Genomic DNA, 16,652 nt, shown 5'->3' with positions numbered 1-16,652 from the left:
TGAAAGACCTGAATAAATCCTATTGGCCTCTTGACCTGAATTTTTCCAACAGGTTCAGAGCAATCCTTAAGTGCCCGGAATCTGGCCAGTGCCCGGGCGTATATCCAGCAGCTGAAGGTCATCGACAACCAGCAAGAACTTTCTCGGCTCTCCAGAGAACTGGAGCCTTGATGAGACTGATGTGCCTTCCCTAACCCGGAGAGGCATAGCTGAGGAAAGTTGGAAGGGATCCTTGGACCAACAGATCCAAGAGCTGGATGGATTCTTCACTGAGAGTGTGGACTTGAGGAGCTGCACAGGTGGCATGGATCCAGCTGACCACCCAGTGATGGCTGGCGACCAAGGAGAAAACTGAGTCAAGACTTAAAGCTCTGGAGTGAAGGATGGTGGGGAGGCCTGGAAGAGTAGTGGGAAGGGAACATGGGCAGCAAACCCATGTTCAAGGGAGAGCTGTATACACCAGGTTTTTCTAAGTCCTTGGCTGTTGATCTTATCAACTGACCAAGATTAGGAAGCTTGTCACAGGAAGGTTTCCTGTCATTTGCTTTGGTAGCAGGAGTGAGAAGGGGAAGAGGAGGGAGAAAAGGAAAAAAAGGGTAAAGGGGACTGCTGGAGCTAAGAAGCCTTCTTGGAGGAACAGAGGTTCTGCTTCCTGTGTCCACTAACTGTCATACAATTGCAGAATTGTACGCAATTGTACAGAAGAGAGGGAATCCCTGGGATTCCAGGTGCCCAGTAAATCAGCTAATAGTTGTATATCTGCCATGTCTAAGGCACTGAGCTGCAAGTGCTACAAAGAAGTCAGATGGTTTCTGACTTCAAAAAGTTTATGGTACCATTGGAGAGACAAGACATCCATGACTTGTAAAGCTGGTCTTCGTGTTTAGGATTCCTGTTTCTGAGAAGATATGCAAACAGGGAAAGGACAGGGGTGTGTGATGTAGGATACATACAGCTCACAGTGTGGGCATAATTCTCTGTACATCATAGATGAGTAATGCTTGGTTGGTACCCACAGCCTTGGTACCCTTGAGGCTGAGTCAGAAGAGATGGATTAATCATGGATCTCAAGAGGGCTCCTCCTTTACAAGAACAACTCCTTTGGCTTTCTCAACTATTGCATGGGATTTTTAGGACAGTGCACAAAACTCCACCCAACCCCTTCCTCTCTCCCCTATAGGTCTTTAAGTCCCTATTCTCTTCCTTGGACTGTTTTGGTTAATAGGTGTACCTGGCATAGTTCATCAGCTATAGATTTGCCCTTCTCGGGGTTCCCAATGCCTAGGAGCTGGCTAAGGGCTACTCAGCAGCTTTTAGGGGTGTGACCTAGGGCTGTAGCTTGTGACCAGAGTAAGCAGAAACATTAGGGAGTGGCTCCAATATATTTCCTCAATGACACCGGGCCAGAGAAGCTGAGACAAAAAAGGGGGAAACTTGTGAACTCTGAAACCTAGCAAAAATGAGGTTGGTAAAGGCCTAAAAGGGGAACTAGAGATAATAAATCAAGATTCATCATCAATGATCAGGCTCTTCCCAGTAATCCCCAATTACCAACACCGAGCTACCTGGCATTGAATATTTCTTCATCCTCCTCCCTCTTCCCCCATGACCATTTGCTACTCCAAAGGATTATTTGCTTCCCAGAGAGCCATTGTGCTTGGGTAGGATCATGTCCTTGGCTGCTGAATTGGAGTATTGGAGAAAGTCAGAATATGGAGGGGAGAGAGGAGGGGAGAAGCCTGGAGAATGCTTGAGCATTGGGCTAAAGAGCATTTTCCAGCACTGAGGTGGAGCAGCAGTAGCAGGGCTTAATAGACCTGAAGATAAGTACCTCTAAAGATGAAAACTGATTGGTAAGAAATGCCAGTGCTTGAAAGAGACAGCTTTACTACTCTTACCCTGTCTACTATCCTTATCAGTGAATGCTCCCAGAGGTCTTTGATCCTTTATCCCTATGTCCTCCAGACATAGCCTTTAAATGCTTGCCTTGTTTCAATAGCACATACAGCAAAAATGGGCCCACGTGTGGAAAGAGGGAGACGTATACCTTGGGTGTATGTTGGTGTGTGTGTATTGAAAGGGGGTAGTAGAGTAAGGAGGGTGTAACATAGGCCACATATGTCCATATGTATGTGTCTTGAGGAAAGTTAAGGGACTGCCCATCTGCATTCCTTTCCTTTCCTCCCTCCACTCCTCAAAATGGTGTAGTAGAAAGTATGCTGGATTTGGAGTCGGAAGACCTCAATTCTATTCCCAGTTTCGCCACTTACTCCCTGCATCACCTTGGACTAGTCATAACCTCCCTGGGTCTCAGTTTCCTCATCTGTAAAATAAGAAGTTTGACCAGGTGACTTCTAAGATACCTCCCACCTGTAAGTCTATGATGATATGCTGCTGTTCCTCAGCCATGAAACCTTTGTGAGTGGCCTGTTAGGTATGAGGCAGTATGGACTAATTGTGGGGTGTAATAAGGAGGAGTTGTCACCTCCCACAGCAGGCTGAGCAGGATCTGGTAGGAGAAGGCTTGTAAGGGTGGGGAGCTAGAGCTTCTGAGGTAATGTGTACTTCCCTTCAGCTTAACCCTTCCTATATTCTCTCTTCAGTCCATCATGGAGCCCTTGTTTCCATATTTTTCTGGGTCTCTATAATGCAAGGTATGGGAGCAGGGGAAGAGACAGGGAACAATACTTATGCTCGTGCTTAGTTCTTTGATCTCTATAAGTCCTCAACCTTTGGTTGCCTTCTAATTCTAGGTCCTTTCTGAGGGAGATGTTATTTTTATAATATATGTGTAAATATTTTATAGTAATAAATTTATATTTACATAGTATATTTTACTTTCCAAAGTACTTTCATATCCATTACCTCATTTTATCTTTACAAGTAGGAAGAAATTATTATCCCCATTTTCCAGTTAAGGAAACTGAGGTTCAGTGAGACACACTTGCCCAAGGACACAAAGACAGTTAATAATAGGTTATATGGATGACATATATGGCTGCTCACTGGTTATAGCCATGCCTCTACCATACACCATCACTATCCCTTTGTTTACCCTAAACCTCTTTACACGTTCTCTTTCTGATTTCACTATAGTCCACCAATGGGTTAATTAACATCTCTCCCTATAATTTCTGAGGATTTCTAGTCTCCCTGAAACTAGATCTCTTCTAGTTGCTTCCCTGTTCTTTTGCAGAGCCTTAGGCTAGGATTAAGTAGGTACCCATCCCTGGCCTTTCTGGCCACCCCTGGTCTGAGGGGGTGAGACATCTTGAAGTTTCCAAGCTCAGGAACCAAGACTTCCAACTTGGGGAGACTTTGGCCTGGACTGACCTGAATAAGACACCCAGAGGAGATACCTGCTGGACACAGGGCACAGGACAGCTGTTATTAGGGTAAAGCAAGATGGTCCTGGGAGCCCCTGGCTTGTCTCAGCCCAGTTCTGAGAGTATCTTCGCTCCCAACCTTAAGAAGCCTCCTGGAGAAGGTATCTTTGTAGAAAAGAGACAAGGAGAAGGGGCAGCTAGGTGGCGCAGTGAATAGAGCACCGGCCCTGAAGTCAGGAGGACCTGAATTCAAATCCGGCCTCAGACCAAACACTTGACACTTACTAGCTGTTGACCCTGGGCAAGTCACTTACCCCCAATTGCCTTAAAGAGAGAGAGAGAGAGAGAGAGAGAGAGAGAGAGAGAGAGAGAGAGAGAGAGAGAGAGAGAGACAAGGAGAGCTGTTTGGTGAGAGAGAAATACAAGTGTCAGAAAGGCATAATCAGAATTCTTAGAAGTAATGACTAAGAATAGTCTGTAGTTTGCTGAAGAGATGAGGGCTGGCAAGAAATAATATAGTTAGTATCTTGGCTCTAATGTAAGAGTCTGAAAAATTCTGCAACATGGGAGATGGGATTCATGGTTCCTTATCCTAGTGTTACCTAACCAAGCTGTAGGTTTTAGGGGGGATATTAGCCTAAATAGCATCGTGGATTATGTGGGCTGAGTTGGAGATCCCAAAGATCTTGCACTCAAAGTCTATGCAGCAAGAAGGATTGTGCATCACCTATGTGCTGCGGCTGCATGAGCTTATTGAACCTACACAAAAATCTGTCTTATAAATGTTAGTCTTTCTGCCATGTCATCAAGTAGCCTGTGTCCTCAACTCTCCTGTTTGTCAGATACTTCCAAAATTTTTCTCAATGTTTTAGAGCAGTAGGAACATTAGGAAAAGGGATGAAGTGAGGGAGCATACTTTACTGGTCTTTAATATCTCTTTGAACAGATGCATGTGACACAGAAAAATAGAATATCACAGCTGAGATGGGTCTTAGAAATAATTGAGCCCAACCTCATTTAATAGATAAGGAATTTGAGGTCCAGGGACATTAGCTCGAGATCTTTGAGAAACTTAGAAACAGTCAGGACTAGAACCAAGGTTTCCTGATTTCCAGACCAATGTTCTGTCCACTACGTGACAATGCTTCTTAAGGTAAACTCAAGACCAGTCCTACCACTAGGTAGAATAGACAGCTACCTACAAGGTATCATCTGAGGCATGAGAAGCCCCTTACAATATCTTCCTTGTAAGCCTTCTGCAATATCTGAAATTCTCACTCTTAATCCTTTGGGATTAGGCATAAACTATAGAAGACCCTATTAAAATGCAAACATGCTAGCTAACTAGATTGGACTATTTCAACACCTTGGCTTAAATTAATTTATCAGATTAGTTAGCCCTCACTTTAAAAAGTTGGAGATGAGAGTCCCAAGAGATTAGAATATAGGAAAGATAAGTTTTAATGGAGAGGCAGGGAAAGATTCAGAACATGGGGTACCTACCTTGGGAGAGAAAACCTGTATTGTGTACTTAAGTGCCCTTCAGTAGATGTAAGAGAGTCAACTTATTCCACTCTGACAGCTTGAGGCCTCCAGGATCCCTAGACAGGAATCACTGGTGACAGAGGAGTTCACACTAAGAGGTAGTATTGTGTATTAGAAAGAGTACTAGGCTTGACTTCAGAAGACCTGGGTTCAATTCCCAGCTACCATTTTTATTAGCTTGAACAAGTAACTTAATTGCTCATCTGTAAAATGGGGGCCATAATACTCTCACAACCTGATTTACAATGTTTTTAGGAGGAAAACACTTTGTAAACCTTACAACTCTACATATATATGAGCTATTAGTTGTTATTAGTATCATCTTCTAATAATTATTATTATAACCTTTAGCTCCAAAGGTTCCTTCCAGAGTGAATGGATCTTTAGGAAGGAATAAAAGCTTAGAATTTTATTGTCATCTGGAAAAAGTTAGCTGTGAAGGCTGAGAGAGACTGTGAGGCACAGAGAAAAAGGACTCACTAAGAGAACTTTCTTTCCTGGAAAAATAAGTAAATTAACTTAGCTTTGAGAAAGACTAAAGAAACATTTTGGGGCAGCTAGGTAGTACAGTGGATAGAGCACCAATCCTGTAGTCAGGAGGACCTGAGTTCAAACCTGTTCTCAAACCAGACACTTCACACTTACTGGCTGTGTGACCCTGGGCAAGTCACTTAACCCCAATTGCCTTGTCAAAAATAAATAAATAAATAAAATCAAGAAACATTTTGAGAGACGTTAATTTAATGCTTATCCTGTGGAGAAGATATGCTATGGAGAAAATTTGAAAAGGATTCTTGAGAGACTTTGATTGCCATCCTGAGAGAGAACAATGGTGGGGATTTGTTTCCAGAGTTGTTGAGGACACAGAAGTTGCAGTGATTCTGGCTCTTATTTAATTATATAGTCAGTAATCTTAATTTTAGCTTACTCCAAAGACAGGAGTTTGATACTAAGAGAGATGAGTGAAAGTTTATGGGAAAAGAGGCTTTTCTAGTTTATTTATGCACAAGGATGAGGGCTCAAAGCCAATTGATTAATGAGGCATTATACTTTCATATTAATTTATGAGAATATATGAAAATATATCATTTGATTGCCTTAGAACCTGGGACAAGAGTTAGTAAAATAATAAACCAGTAACAGGTGGAGCGGGACTAGTTGTCTACTAGTGCATTCGTGTCCCGGATTTTCATCTAGAGACAATTTTTTCTGTTAAAGCACCATGCCCTGTGGAGCTACAGTTTTGTTCGTTTCTGGGCCATTGTTTTCCCACAAAGGAAAACAATGCTACAGACTATGGCAACCCTATCTTTGACTAGCTACTGTAAAAATGTGTGCCCTTGGTCATGAGGGCAGGTAGATCAAAGTGTGAATGGCTTGCTACAAACTCATACTCACTATTGGACAAACAACTCGGAGAGTACATCGTTCTGACTGTGGGCCAGTAGTCTTGACTATCTGTCCTTGCAGGGCAGCAGTGAGAATGCTAAGATGCACCTGCATTCAAGTGAGTGGTTCTTATAATGACCTGTTTCCAAATTCTCTATCTTTATCTGTCTGCCTCTCATTGACTTGTCTCTATTTTTGTGGTGTGCCAGCCTATCTATTGTTTCTCAATCTCTTGCCGAGGACACTAGACACTAAATAATGGCTTTGCTTTAAAAATTATTGTGTGGGGACAGTGAGACAAGTATCAGTACAGAGGGACATGCAATATAGCATACAGAAACTGATTACCTGACCTGTTCTATGAGAGCACAGGATGGGAAAAAGGCAGTTTAGCTTCAAGGACTCTTCTAGGATAATATTGTAGACACTGAAACGTGTAGAATCCCAGGGAGCACCAGGAGGAAGGGTGATGGTGGTGCTAGGGATAGGGAGAGGCTTTGTCCTAGGAGAGTTACTCACTACTTCTGGTCACATTCACTTCTTCCCTTATTCTTCAAAGGTGGGGTGGTAGAGTGGAAAAACAAATAGATTTGGAATTAAAGGTCCTAGGATGAAATCTCAGCTCCACTAAGTTCTCTTCCGGTTCTAAATCTGTGATCCTATGGATTGTTTGGAGCAGATGGGACTGGAAGATTGATTCAACATACATGTATATTATGTATTATGTAAGTTATATAAATACATTAAGTTATATTATTATGTTTTTACATGTGTCCACATACACACATACATATATATACACATACATATATATATATACACATACACATATATATGAAACACTATGTCTTTTGTTCCTAGGTCCAGAAGATCAGGAGTCAGGGAGTCACGAAAGGGGACCCATATTATTGAGGGGTTAACAAGCCAGAAAGTCAACAAACTTGGAAATAGGGGTGAGCTAATTGAAATCCAATACCTTTTCCCAAGAATCAGCAGAATCGTGGACAAACCATGGCAAATATCCATCCAGAAATCCACACACTTACCTATTCAGAAAGCTAGGCATGGAAACCATTATCTGAGTTTTAGATCAATGGGTCTAAAAGTTAAAAGAACGTCATTCTGGACAGAGTCCAGAGAATAGTGTGAAGGGAGAAACCCTACACATTAACTAAAAAAAGATTTTGTTTATAAAAATAAATAAATAAATGACAAGCCCAAGACAGCATTATTTTATGGTATCCTGCTGGCCGCTCCCCTTTTTTGCATGTTCACATAAACACTTAGTTGAACACAATGCACCTGTGAATTCAGACACCTCATGCACAGCACTACCCCAGGTATAGGTAACAATACAAAGTACTTTTTAGTCCCTGATCTCAAGGAGTTTACAATCATTTGTCAAATACAAGAGTAAACAACAATGTGACAACACTGGAAAGGTCATGAAACAATCTGTGAAAAGTTCAAATGAGTGGGCATAGTCCCACCTACACAATGACTTAGACAAGGATATGGTTATTGGAATTCCTGTCCCTTGAGCTTGGATGTGGGAAATACTTAACTGTTGACCTAAAGAACAGATGTATTTCTGTTGTCTCTTGTGTAATTTGCAGAGCTTTAATTTGATGCTAACCTGTTTTTACCTTTTTTTGTATCCTCAGTACTTAGCACAGTGCCTGGCACATAGTAGGTGATTAATAAATGCTTATTGACTAGTTGACTTGATACATGCCCTCTTTTGTCCACAACACCTCTAAACTCCAGCTTAGTCTGGCCAAACCTGGAGAATAGTGATTAGATTCCCAACTCAATCTGAAATCAAAGCACAAGACAAAGTATATTTGATGACATTAAGGAGAAGCTCAGGGATGTCCATTTCTCTCACACCTTACTTAACTAGTCAGTGATACTCCCTTCCCTAGTCAAGTTCAGGCACCTCTTTTCTCTGGGAGTAAACCCCAGTCCTATTTGTGGATGGCCTATTTTCTATATAGAGGGAAGCCACAAACAGCTGGAATTACCTGCCTGCCTAGGCTCCTTCCTTCTGGCTTCAAACAGCTGCAGGGCTCCACCTTCATCTCTGCCTCCTGCCCACTAGGGTTTCCCTCCCCTTTTTTTTCCTTCCTGAAAAGATCTGGAAGCACCAGCTCCACAAGCCCAGAACCTTTAAAAGGCTCGGTCCAGGAGACAGGTTTGTTGAGAATTTGTGGAATTTCTCTGGGAACACGTGAAAGCCTAGCAGTCAGCCTCCTCTGTTTTTGCCTCCTCTGCCTTTGCACCATGGGGACCAGGGACCTCCTGTTCTTAACCCTGATCTGCAGGCTAGCCTGGGCTGGTGAGTACTTGGGAAAAGGGGAGAATGAAATAGATGTAGATGGTAGAAGAAGAAGTTAAAAAAAAACAAAGCACTGGGGATCTTGGGAAAATATTGAGGGCAAGGGAAGAGATAGTTTTCCCCTAAAGCCAGCATCCTCCCTCTGATTACCTTCTTAGACACCCATGTTGGTCTAAAGGTACTTGGGTGCCTGTGTGAATGGAGTTATCATACAGGAGAGTTGTGCTATTACAAAAAAAAATCCCTTGGTCCCATGGGGTTATCAGTGATCCAGAACGGCATATCTTGTGTTATTATGAGTTGATGGACAGTGTGGTGCTGCTACTGTAGACTCCTATATTTGAGATGTTTGATCATCTTGGTGATTACCCCACATTGACTTTTTATGTGGATGATGGGTCAGGGAGCCTGAAAATCTCTCCAAGTTAGTCTCAGGAAGACATACCATCTGTGAGGTAACCTGGGGAGTGTCTCCCTAATAAAGCTAAAGGGTGGGGAAAGCCCTGTCTTTGGCTGGGTCTGTACAAACGGGTTTGCAAATAGTCAAAATAGCCTTCCTTGAGCCCAGCGTCAGAAGGGAGTAGGGGCCTGAGAAAGAAGTTTAATAACCCTGGGCACTTTCTGAATCTCCCAGACTACACGAGGTTGAGTGCTTGGTGGATGGCAATGAATGTTGGAGAATGAACTGGACCTTCCTGCATAGAGGAAGGTGATAGCAGTTTTCCTCCATTCAGATCCTGGACTTTGTTCAGGTTCCAATAGAAGGAATAAAAAAGCAGAGCTCCAGAGGTGAAGCCTGAGATGCTTCTTCTATGAGAGTTGAATGGATCTATGTGCTCCTCTTGTGGGATTTATATATGTGTCTCAAAGATTTCCCATCTGTCAGTGGAAAAAGAGATTCCATCTTTGTTTATACTATTCACTATACCAAAGTGTCAGAGCTATTGGGGAAAAGTCTGTATTATCCCAGAAATGTCTGTACTACCAACCTGTTGGTTTCATTTGTGTACTGGTTTTTGAGGAAGATTTTGAAGAACTATTTTTGAGGGAATTTGGATGGAAAGCTCAGGTACTGGAAATTGATCCGACAGGAGGTTGTCTCCATGGAAATAGTAAGCAGAATCTCCAGTGGAACACAAACATATAACATCTGTATTCTGATCCAGGAGATGAAGGCTAGAAATTTCAAGACACTACTATTCATTCAGGTTTAGGCCTTTAGGGCTAAGTTCCCTTTGGTGGGTATTGTTGATAGTCTTGTTGGAAGAAGATTTCAAAAAATGGACTTACTGTTGAGCCAGCTTAAGGAAATAAGAAAGATAAGAGGGTTAAACAGGGAGAGTAAATGTTTCATCAGAGTAGAGGGAGGAAGAATTGAGACTAAGAGAAAGACAGAAAGACAGATACATATATACACACACACTAAGAAAGAGGATGATGGATGGAAAGAGGAAGGTGGGGCAGTGATTCATATGTCTAATCTAGTAAGTCTGACATAAACAGAAACTGAATGAGGTAGATGCTGGGTGGAAGAATTAGAGTAAATTAGTCATTGACTAGTGCCTATAATCCAATAATATCCTTGCATTCCCAGGATGGCAAGGGGAAGGTCCCTCAACCGCATTCTTTCCTCCCAATGCCAAAGTCTGGCTGATTTTAGAGACCATGGTCACTAATACAAATGTGAGGAACCAGTAGCTACCAATCCTCCTGGGCACCAAATACAATTGTGTTTCTAGTGATGAAAAAGAATTCAGTTTGGTCCAATGGGGGCTTCCCTAAAATATACCAATAGAATAGTTAGTATTTATGTTGTACTTTAAGGTTTGCAAAGAGCTTTACTTACGTAATCTCAGTCAACAATCCTGCAGGGTAGCCATTTTACAGATGAAGAAACTGAGGCAGATAGCGGTTAAGTGGCTTATCCAGACTCACACAACTAGCAAGTGTCTGAGGCAGGATTACAAACTCAGCTCTTGCTGATTCCTTGTGACTTTCTCTATTCCCTATGCCACCTAACTGACCTCAGTTTCAGATTTTTCTCAAACTGGCTCTGGTAGCCGGAATTGAATGGTTCCATTTCTCCACTAAACTGGTTTATCTTAGACACCTAATTTTTCCCCTTTCTTCCTTGGGTTCTGGCTAGGCTCTTTCATGGGCCTGGTGCTAAACTGATTGGCAGCTACCAATTCTTAGATATTTCCCACTTCATATTTCTGAATTTGGGCCACAGAGAGTTACCAGTTTTATTATTTTTTTTTATTTTTAGACAATTGGGGTTAAGTGACTTGCCCAGAGTCAAACAGATAGTAAGTGTCAAGTGTTTGGTCTGAGGCCGAATTTGAACTCAGGTCCTCTTGACTTCAGGGCCAGGGCTCTATCCACTGCGCCACCTAACTCTCCCTGAGGTAACAATTTTAAAGATCTGTGAATATCTTCCAGAACTGAAACTCCTAAAAGGAAAATAATCTTGGACCCAAATCATCTTCTAGGAAAGAGTCACTTGCATCACAAGGGTTACTCTTATAGATCTTTCATCAATTCTGCTTTCCCTGATATCCTGAAATTTCTTTACAAAATGTGAAAGAGATTCTCAGAATCCTGGGTCCAACAGTTCTGGGATGTAGATGGTGGTGTGCTGGTAAATGTTAGACAACCAGTTCTCTGGGGGAAAAAATGTGCCCATGGCTCTTTTAAGTTTAATCTGCATAAATAACATTTTCTCTATCCCCCTCTTAAATCTAGACAATCAACAAAATAATAAACAGCCCTGATTTTGGAGTGGTTGCTGATTTCTGAGCTATAAATGGTCCTACTGAAATTTTAACAATCAGCTCTCCAAAGCTGATGAGCAAGATAAATTGTTTGTTTTTTGCTTTCAGCTAGATAAGCATGTTCAAGAGATGAGACTGGGGGCAGCTAGGTGGCGCAGTGGATAGAGCACCAGCCCTGGAATCAGGAGGATCTGAGTTCAAATCCAATCTCAAACCAGATACTTGACGCTAGCTGTGGGACCCTGGGCAGGTCACTTAACCCCATTGCCTAGCAAAAACAAACAAACAAAAAAAAAGGAGGTGGGACTCAAGAATACAAAGGGACCCTACTGGATTTAGGATGTTAAATGAGGTCCCCAATTAATGAATTAATCCTACAGCCAATCTGGTTGTTTTACACCTCACAAATGGCATGCACTTGAGTGCAAGTTTTAACCTGGCTTAAATTTGAACTATAATCCTTAACCTAAACCAGATTTAAACTAGAAATGAAAGCCAACTCCTAAGACAAACCTTACCATTAAATAACTCCTAATTCAAACACAAAACAGATTTTATTTTTATTTCAATTTCTAGCCATATCAATAACCTCCAGCCCTGCACCTAATCTAAGGCTAGTGGTCCCTAACCTTTTTAAGCACTGACATTAAACAATTTCACAACCCTAACAATAGTTAGATTAATGCTGCATGTTTTGTTGGAGCTAAATAGAGACAAAAGGACAATGCTAAGAGCCACATAGGGATTCAGGAACCCCTTGCAATAATCCTGAAGTTTCCCTGGGAGGTTGGCAGCCTGCAGCTGAATCTTAACCCCAAACCTAGCTCCAATATCTAAGATTCATCCTATACCCTAAGCCTAAACATAATCCAAAACTCATTTTAACACCATGTTCACTAACTGTGAACTGCCATTTTCATCACTGATTTTAAAGGTAATCCTAAACTTTCCCAGTCGTTATCATATTTAAAAAATTAACTCAAACACCAATTCTAATAATTGCCTTTATGTCAAATCCTATTCTAACCCAAATCGTGATCAAAATTCATATCTAATTGAGTCACTAAAGCTAATTGATCTCCATACCAACAGTAACTATGACATCATTCTTAACCTATAGTTCTAACTCTAATAATAACAAAAAACCATGAGCCTAAATCTTTAATCCTAACTGAACTGATAATCTTAACCTTAATCCTGAACCTCACTCTTATATTCACACTTTGCCTTTGAGTAAGTCAAAATTAAACCACAAGCTTAACTATAGCCCTGACTCTATGCTATGTGCTAACTCTTTTATATGAAGATGACAGTGGTGATCCACCTTAATGGATCCTGATGAATTCCTTTTCCAGGTGTGGTCATGGATTTATGTGAATCTATACATTACTTCTTGTAGAACACCTCTTATGGGGAAAAAATATAGAGACCATACATCTACACAATAGCTGCTTAGATTTAGGAAGATGGTCTGCGATAAATCCAGACCTTAAAACGAATATGGAACTTAACCTTAATTCTAGACCAATCAGAATTACAGGGACAGCTAGATGGCAGAGAATGCTGGTCCTGTAGACATTCAGGAGGACCTGAGTCCAAATTCGGCCTCAGACACTTACTAGCTTTGTGACCCTGGGCAAGTCACTTAACTCTGTTTGCCTCAGTTTCCTCATCTGTAAAATGAGCTGGAGAAGGAAAAGGCAAACCATTCCAGTACCTTTGCTAAGAAAACCCCAAATGGGGTCATGAAGAGTCAAACATGACTAATTGACTAAATAACAATAACAATTAGAATTATACTATCCCTGTAACTAGAACTAATTATAATATATGTATTTTATAGTGCTTTAAGATTATAAGTAGAGAAAACATGTTCTCCTTTGTGACTACATCCCACACAGATTAGTGAGGAACAGTACAAATGATAATGCTACCTTAGTGCTTAGTTGAATGAAAGAATAAACACTTCCTATGATCTACATAGGCCTGTGGGAGATATAGCTTCTAAGAAGGACATGATCCTCTACACTCACAACATCTCTGTGAAATAGGCAGTATAAAAATTACCATCCTTGTTTTAAAATGAGGAAAACCAGTCTCAGAGAAATCTTACTAGAGAATACTAATGGAAATAAGAGTTAAACTCATACTCTCCAATTCCAAATCCAGTGTGCTTATATGCAATCCTAACTCAAACTAAAGCATTAAACCCTAGCTCAGACTTGACTTTAACCTTAACCCTGACTCTAACCCATAAGACTTATCCCTGACCCTAAATACGATCCAAAATGCACCTTTGCACTAACTCAATTTAAACATTAACCCTAGTCTCAACCCAATATGGATTCTAAACCAGAGTGGAACAGGAGCTATGGAAGGGACAAATGAGATGAGATTTGTATTTCCTATCCAGAAGAGATGGGGTGGAGGTTATGGAAGAAATAGAAGGTGCAGAAGAAAAAGGAACACAGACAAAAAGGAGACATGATGGGATGAAATAGCATGGATGGAAGAATTGATATCATGAAGTCCCTGAAATGGCTAGGAGGATCACATTGTGAAAAGGAGGGGAAAGCATTTTCTGAGCAGGGACAGCTGAACTTTGCTTCCTGTTGGGGCCATCTTCTCTGTTGTCCCTGAACCTTTCATGGAGCCCCCAGAGCCTGCTGGTGTGCAGTCCTGGTCCAGTGAGAATGGCAACACTACAAGCCTGACCTTGTACTCTTACTGCCAATAGGGACAATGGAGTCATGTGCACACCGCTGTGGAGAGAGATTAAACAAGGCAGCTGACTGCCAGTGTAATCATCAATGTGAGCGGCACAAGGACTGCTGTGAGGACTATGAGAAACTGTGTACAAGTGAGTAGCTCTGCAGGGTGCCCAGGAGCGCCAGACCAATGCAGTACTATATCCTCTCCCTGTCTAGGGCTCATCCTGGCTTAGGCTGATAGTGGCTCAGCACAGTCTTCTGGGTGGAAGGGGCAGGCACTGAGAAGATGGGCAGTCAGGAATGGGTGCATGAGGATCTTGGGAAGAGGCTCTCTGTCCAACCCAGGTACAGAACAGTAAGAATCACTTCCCTCTCTTCTGGCCAGAGCCAAGAGCTCCATTTCCACCCTTTTGGGTCAAGAACCCCATCTTTGATTTACTGTACAGAAAATAAAATGAGGACATATTCTCCATTGCCCCACCTGTCCTCCATCAGACTAGTATTTTAAAGTACAGGCAGTACCTTTGCAATCCATTCCAAAAATTCAGTGGTGTGTCAGTTGTTAAGAAGTTGGGATATATTTTCTTATAGAAATAAGTTCACGTGTAGTGGGTAGGTTGTTAGGGCAGCCCATAAAAGCCCCTTTTACCTAAAATGTAGCAAAACTGTAACTATATGTAACTTTTCAAGAATGTATATTGCATAAAGTGTGGTATATTTGTATAGTTATTTAATTGTGAACCTAAAGAAGATACAATTTAAAATGATGTGATATGTGTTTTTTGTTTTGTTTTTTGTTTGTTTTTTCTAGGCTATTATACTAGCCTTCTAACCCATCTTCCTACCTCCATTCTCTGCTCTCTCTAAACCATCTTTCACACACAATATTCCTCTTCATTTCCCTAATCATGTCACTTTTCCACTCAAAAACGTTCAACAATTCTGTATTGTTTTAGCATTTCATAAAAATAATAATAATAATAATAATATTTATTTAGCACTTACTATGTGCCAGGTTCTATCCTGTGCTTTACAAATATGATCTCATTTGATCCTCACAACAACCCTGGGAGGTAGGCACTATTATTATCCTCATTTTACAGATGAGGAAACTGAGTCAAACAGAAATTAAGTGACTTGCCCAGGGTCACACAGCTAATTAAGTATAGGAGGCCAGATTTGAACTCAGGTTTTCCTGACACTAGGAGAGCACTCTATTCATTTTGCCTCCTAGCTGCCCCTAAGTAGATCAAGAAGACAAGTTGGATTGTGGTGCTAAAAGCCTTTCAGCATGGCCTACTGCACAGTGTTGGACTTGGAGTCAGGAAGGCCTGACTTTGGATCCTTCCTTTGACATGGATAGCTGAGTGATCGTGAACAAAGTTCACCTTAGCTTAAAGTTTCCTCATCTGTAAAATGGGGATAACATTTCTTGTAGTACCTACTTCATGGGGTTGCTGTGATGATCAAATGAGAAAATGTTTGTAAAATATGTTATTATTTTTATGATGATGATTCCACAATCTGTCTCCAATCTTTTTCTAGCCTTATCTCCTACTTCTCTCCTTCATGGCGTATAGGTACCTAGTCGAACTGGACTATTCTCCATTTCCTGTTTTCATTCTGCCTCCACCTTGGCTTTTGCTCACACTATACATCATTCCTGGGATATACATTTCTCCCCTCTCTGCAGTTCAAGTCTTTTGTCTTTGATGAAGACCCACCCCAGAAGCCCCATATTCCATGAAACTTTCCCTGACCTGGAGATGCTCCTCTCCTTCTCCTCCCCCCACTACCTTTGCCCAGGTAAAAAGGGATCTTTGCTTCCTCCTCAAATTTCTCCCATGACTTTCTCCTAGCACTCCACCTTGGGACCTCTGCTTTGCCCTTATCATAATGTTCTTTATGTCATAGTTATATAGGATCTATAGGCTCTGAGACCCCTCATCCCAATTCCCACTCTCATAGACAAGTCAGATGCCTCAGAGTAAGGTTGGCTATCTTCCCTCAGGATTCTTCTACCAGTATCCCTCAGAGGCTGGTGATGGGGTAAATCTTTTCTAATGTCTTTGCTCCAGCTTCCATTCCTATGTCTTCTCCCTGACATCAGTCACGAGCAATTAGATCTCCAGTTTGAGTTAAATAATGAACAATTAGCTTTTTTTTTTTTTTTTGCTTTTTCAGGCAATTGGTGTTAAGTGACTTGCCCAGGGTCACACAGCTAGTAAGTGTCAAGTGTTTGATCTGAGGCTGGTTTTGAACTCAGGTCCTCCTGACTTCAGGGCCGATGCTCTATCCACCTAGCTGCCCCAACAATTAGCTTTTACAAAAGAATATCTACAGAGAATATATAGCAGAAACAGAAGTAAAGACATCCCTCTTGCCCTAACACCTGAGGGAACACTATCCTTTATAGTACCTGGGTCCCTGAAGAGAGTGGAATCAAGTTTAATATAGCTGCTATAGACTTTTGTTTCACCAAGTTCTGTCCTAAAAGTGCTGTATAGCCAATGGATGGATGGATGGATGGATGGATGGATGGATGGATGGATGGATGGATGGATGGATG

General features: G+C 41.5%; 2 protein-coding genes across 6 annotated transcripts in view; both read left to right on the top strand.

Annotated features, from left to right (window-relative positions):
* RAPGEF3 (Rap guanine nucleotide exchange factor 3) overlaps positions 1 to 2,832 on the top strand; it is a 32,286-nt gene extending 29,454 nt beyond the window's left edge. For all 5 annotated transcript variants that reach the window (XM_027844327.1, XM_027844326.1, XM_027844328.1 and 2 more), the window contains one exon: positions 53 to 2,832. In XM_027844327.1, the coding sequence (XP_027700128.1) occupies positions 53 to 171 (119 nt within the window). In that variant the 3' untranslated portion in view covers positions 172 to 2,832. The remainder of the gene's footprint in view (positions 1 to 52) is intronic.
* Positions 2,833 to 8,423: 5,591 nt separating this feature from the next.
* Positions 8,424 to 16,652, top strand: part of ENDOU (endonuclease, poly(U) specific) — a 27,355-nt gene continuing 19,126 nt past the window's right edge. The window contains exons 1-2 of the mRNA XM_027844248.1: positions 8,424 to 8,598; positions 14,110 to 14,232. Of these exons, the coding sequence (XP_027700049.1) occupies positions 8,544 to 8,598; positions 14,110 to 14,232 (178 nt within the window). The 5' untranslated portion in view covers positions 8,424 to 8,543. The remainder of the gene's footprint in view (positions 8,599 to 14,109; positions 14,233 to 16,652) is intronic.

The sequence above is a fragment of the Vombatus ursinus genome, unplaced genomic scaffold, assembly GCF_900497805.2.
Source record: "Vombatus ursinus unplaced genomic scaffold, bare-nosed wombat genome assembly UNPS02014941.1, whole genome shotgun sequence".
Taxonomy (NCBI): Eukaryota; Metazoa; Chordata; class Mammalia; order Diprotodontia; family Vombatidae; genus Vombatus; species Vombatus ursinus.
This window is presented reverse-complemented; position numbering and strand designations above follow the sequence as displayed.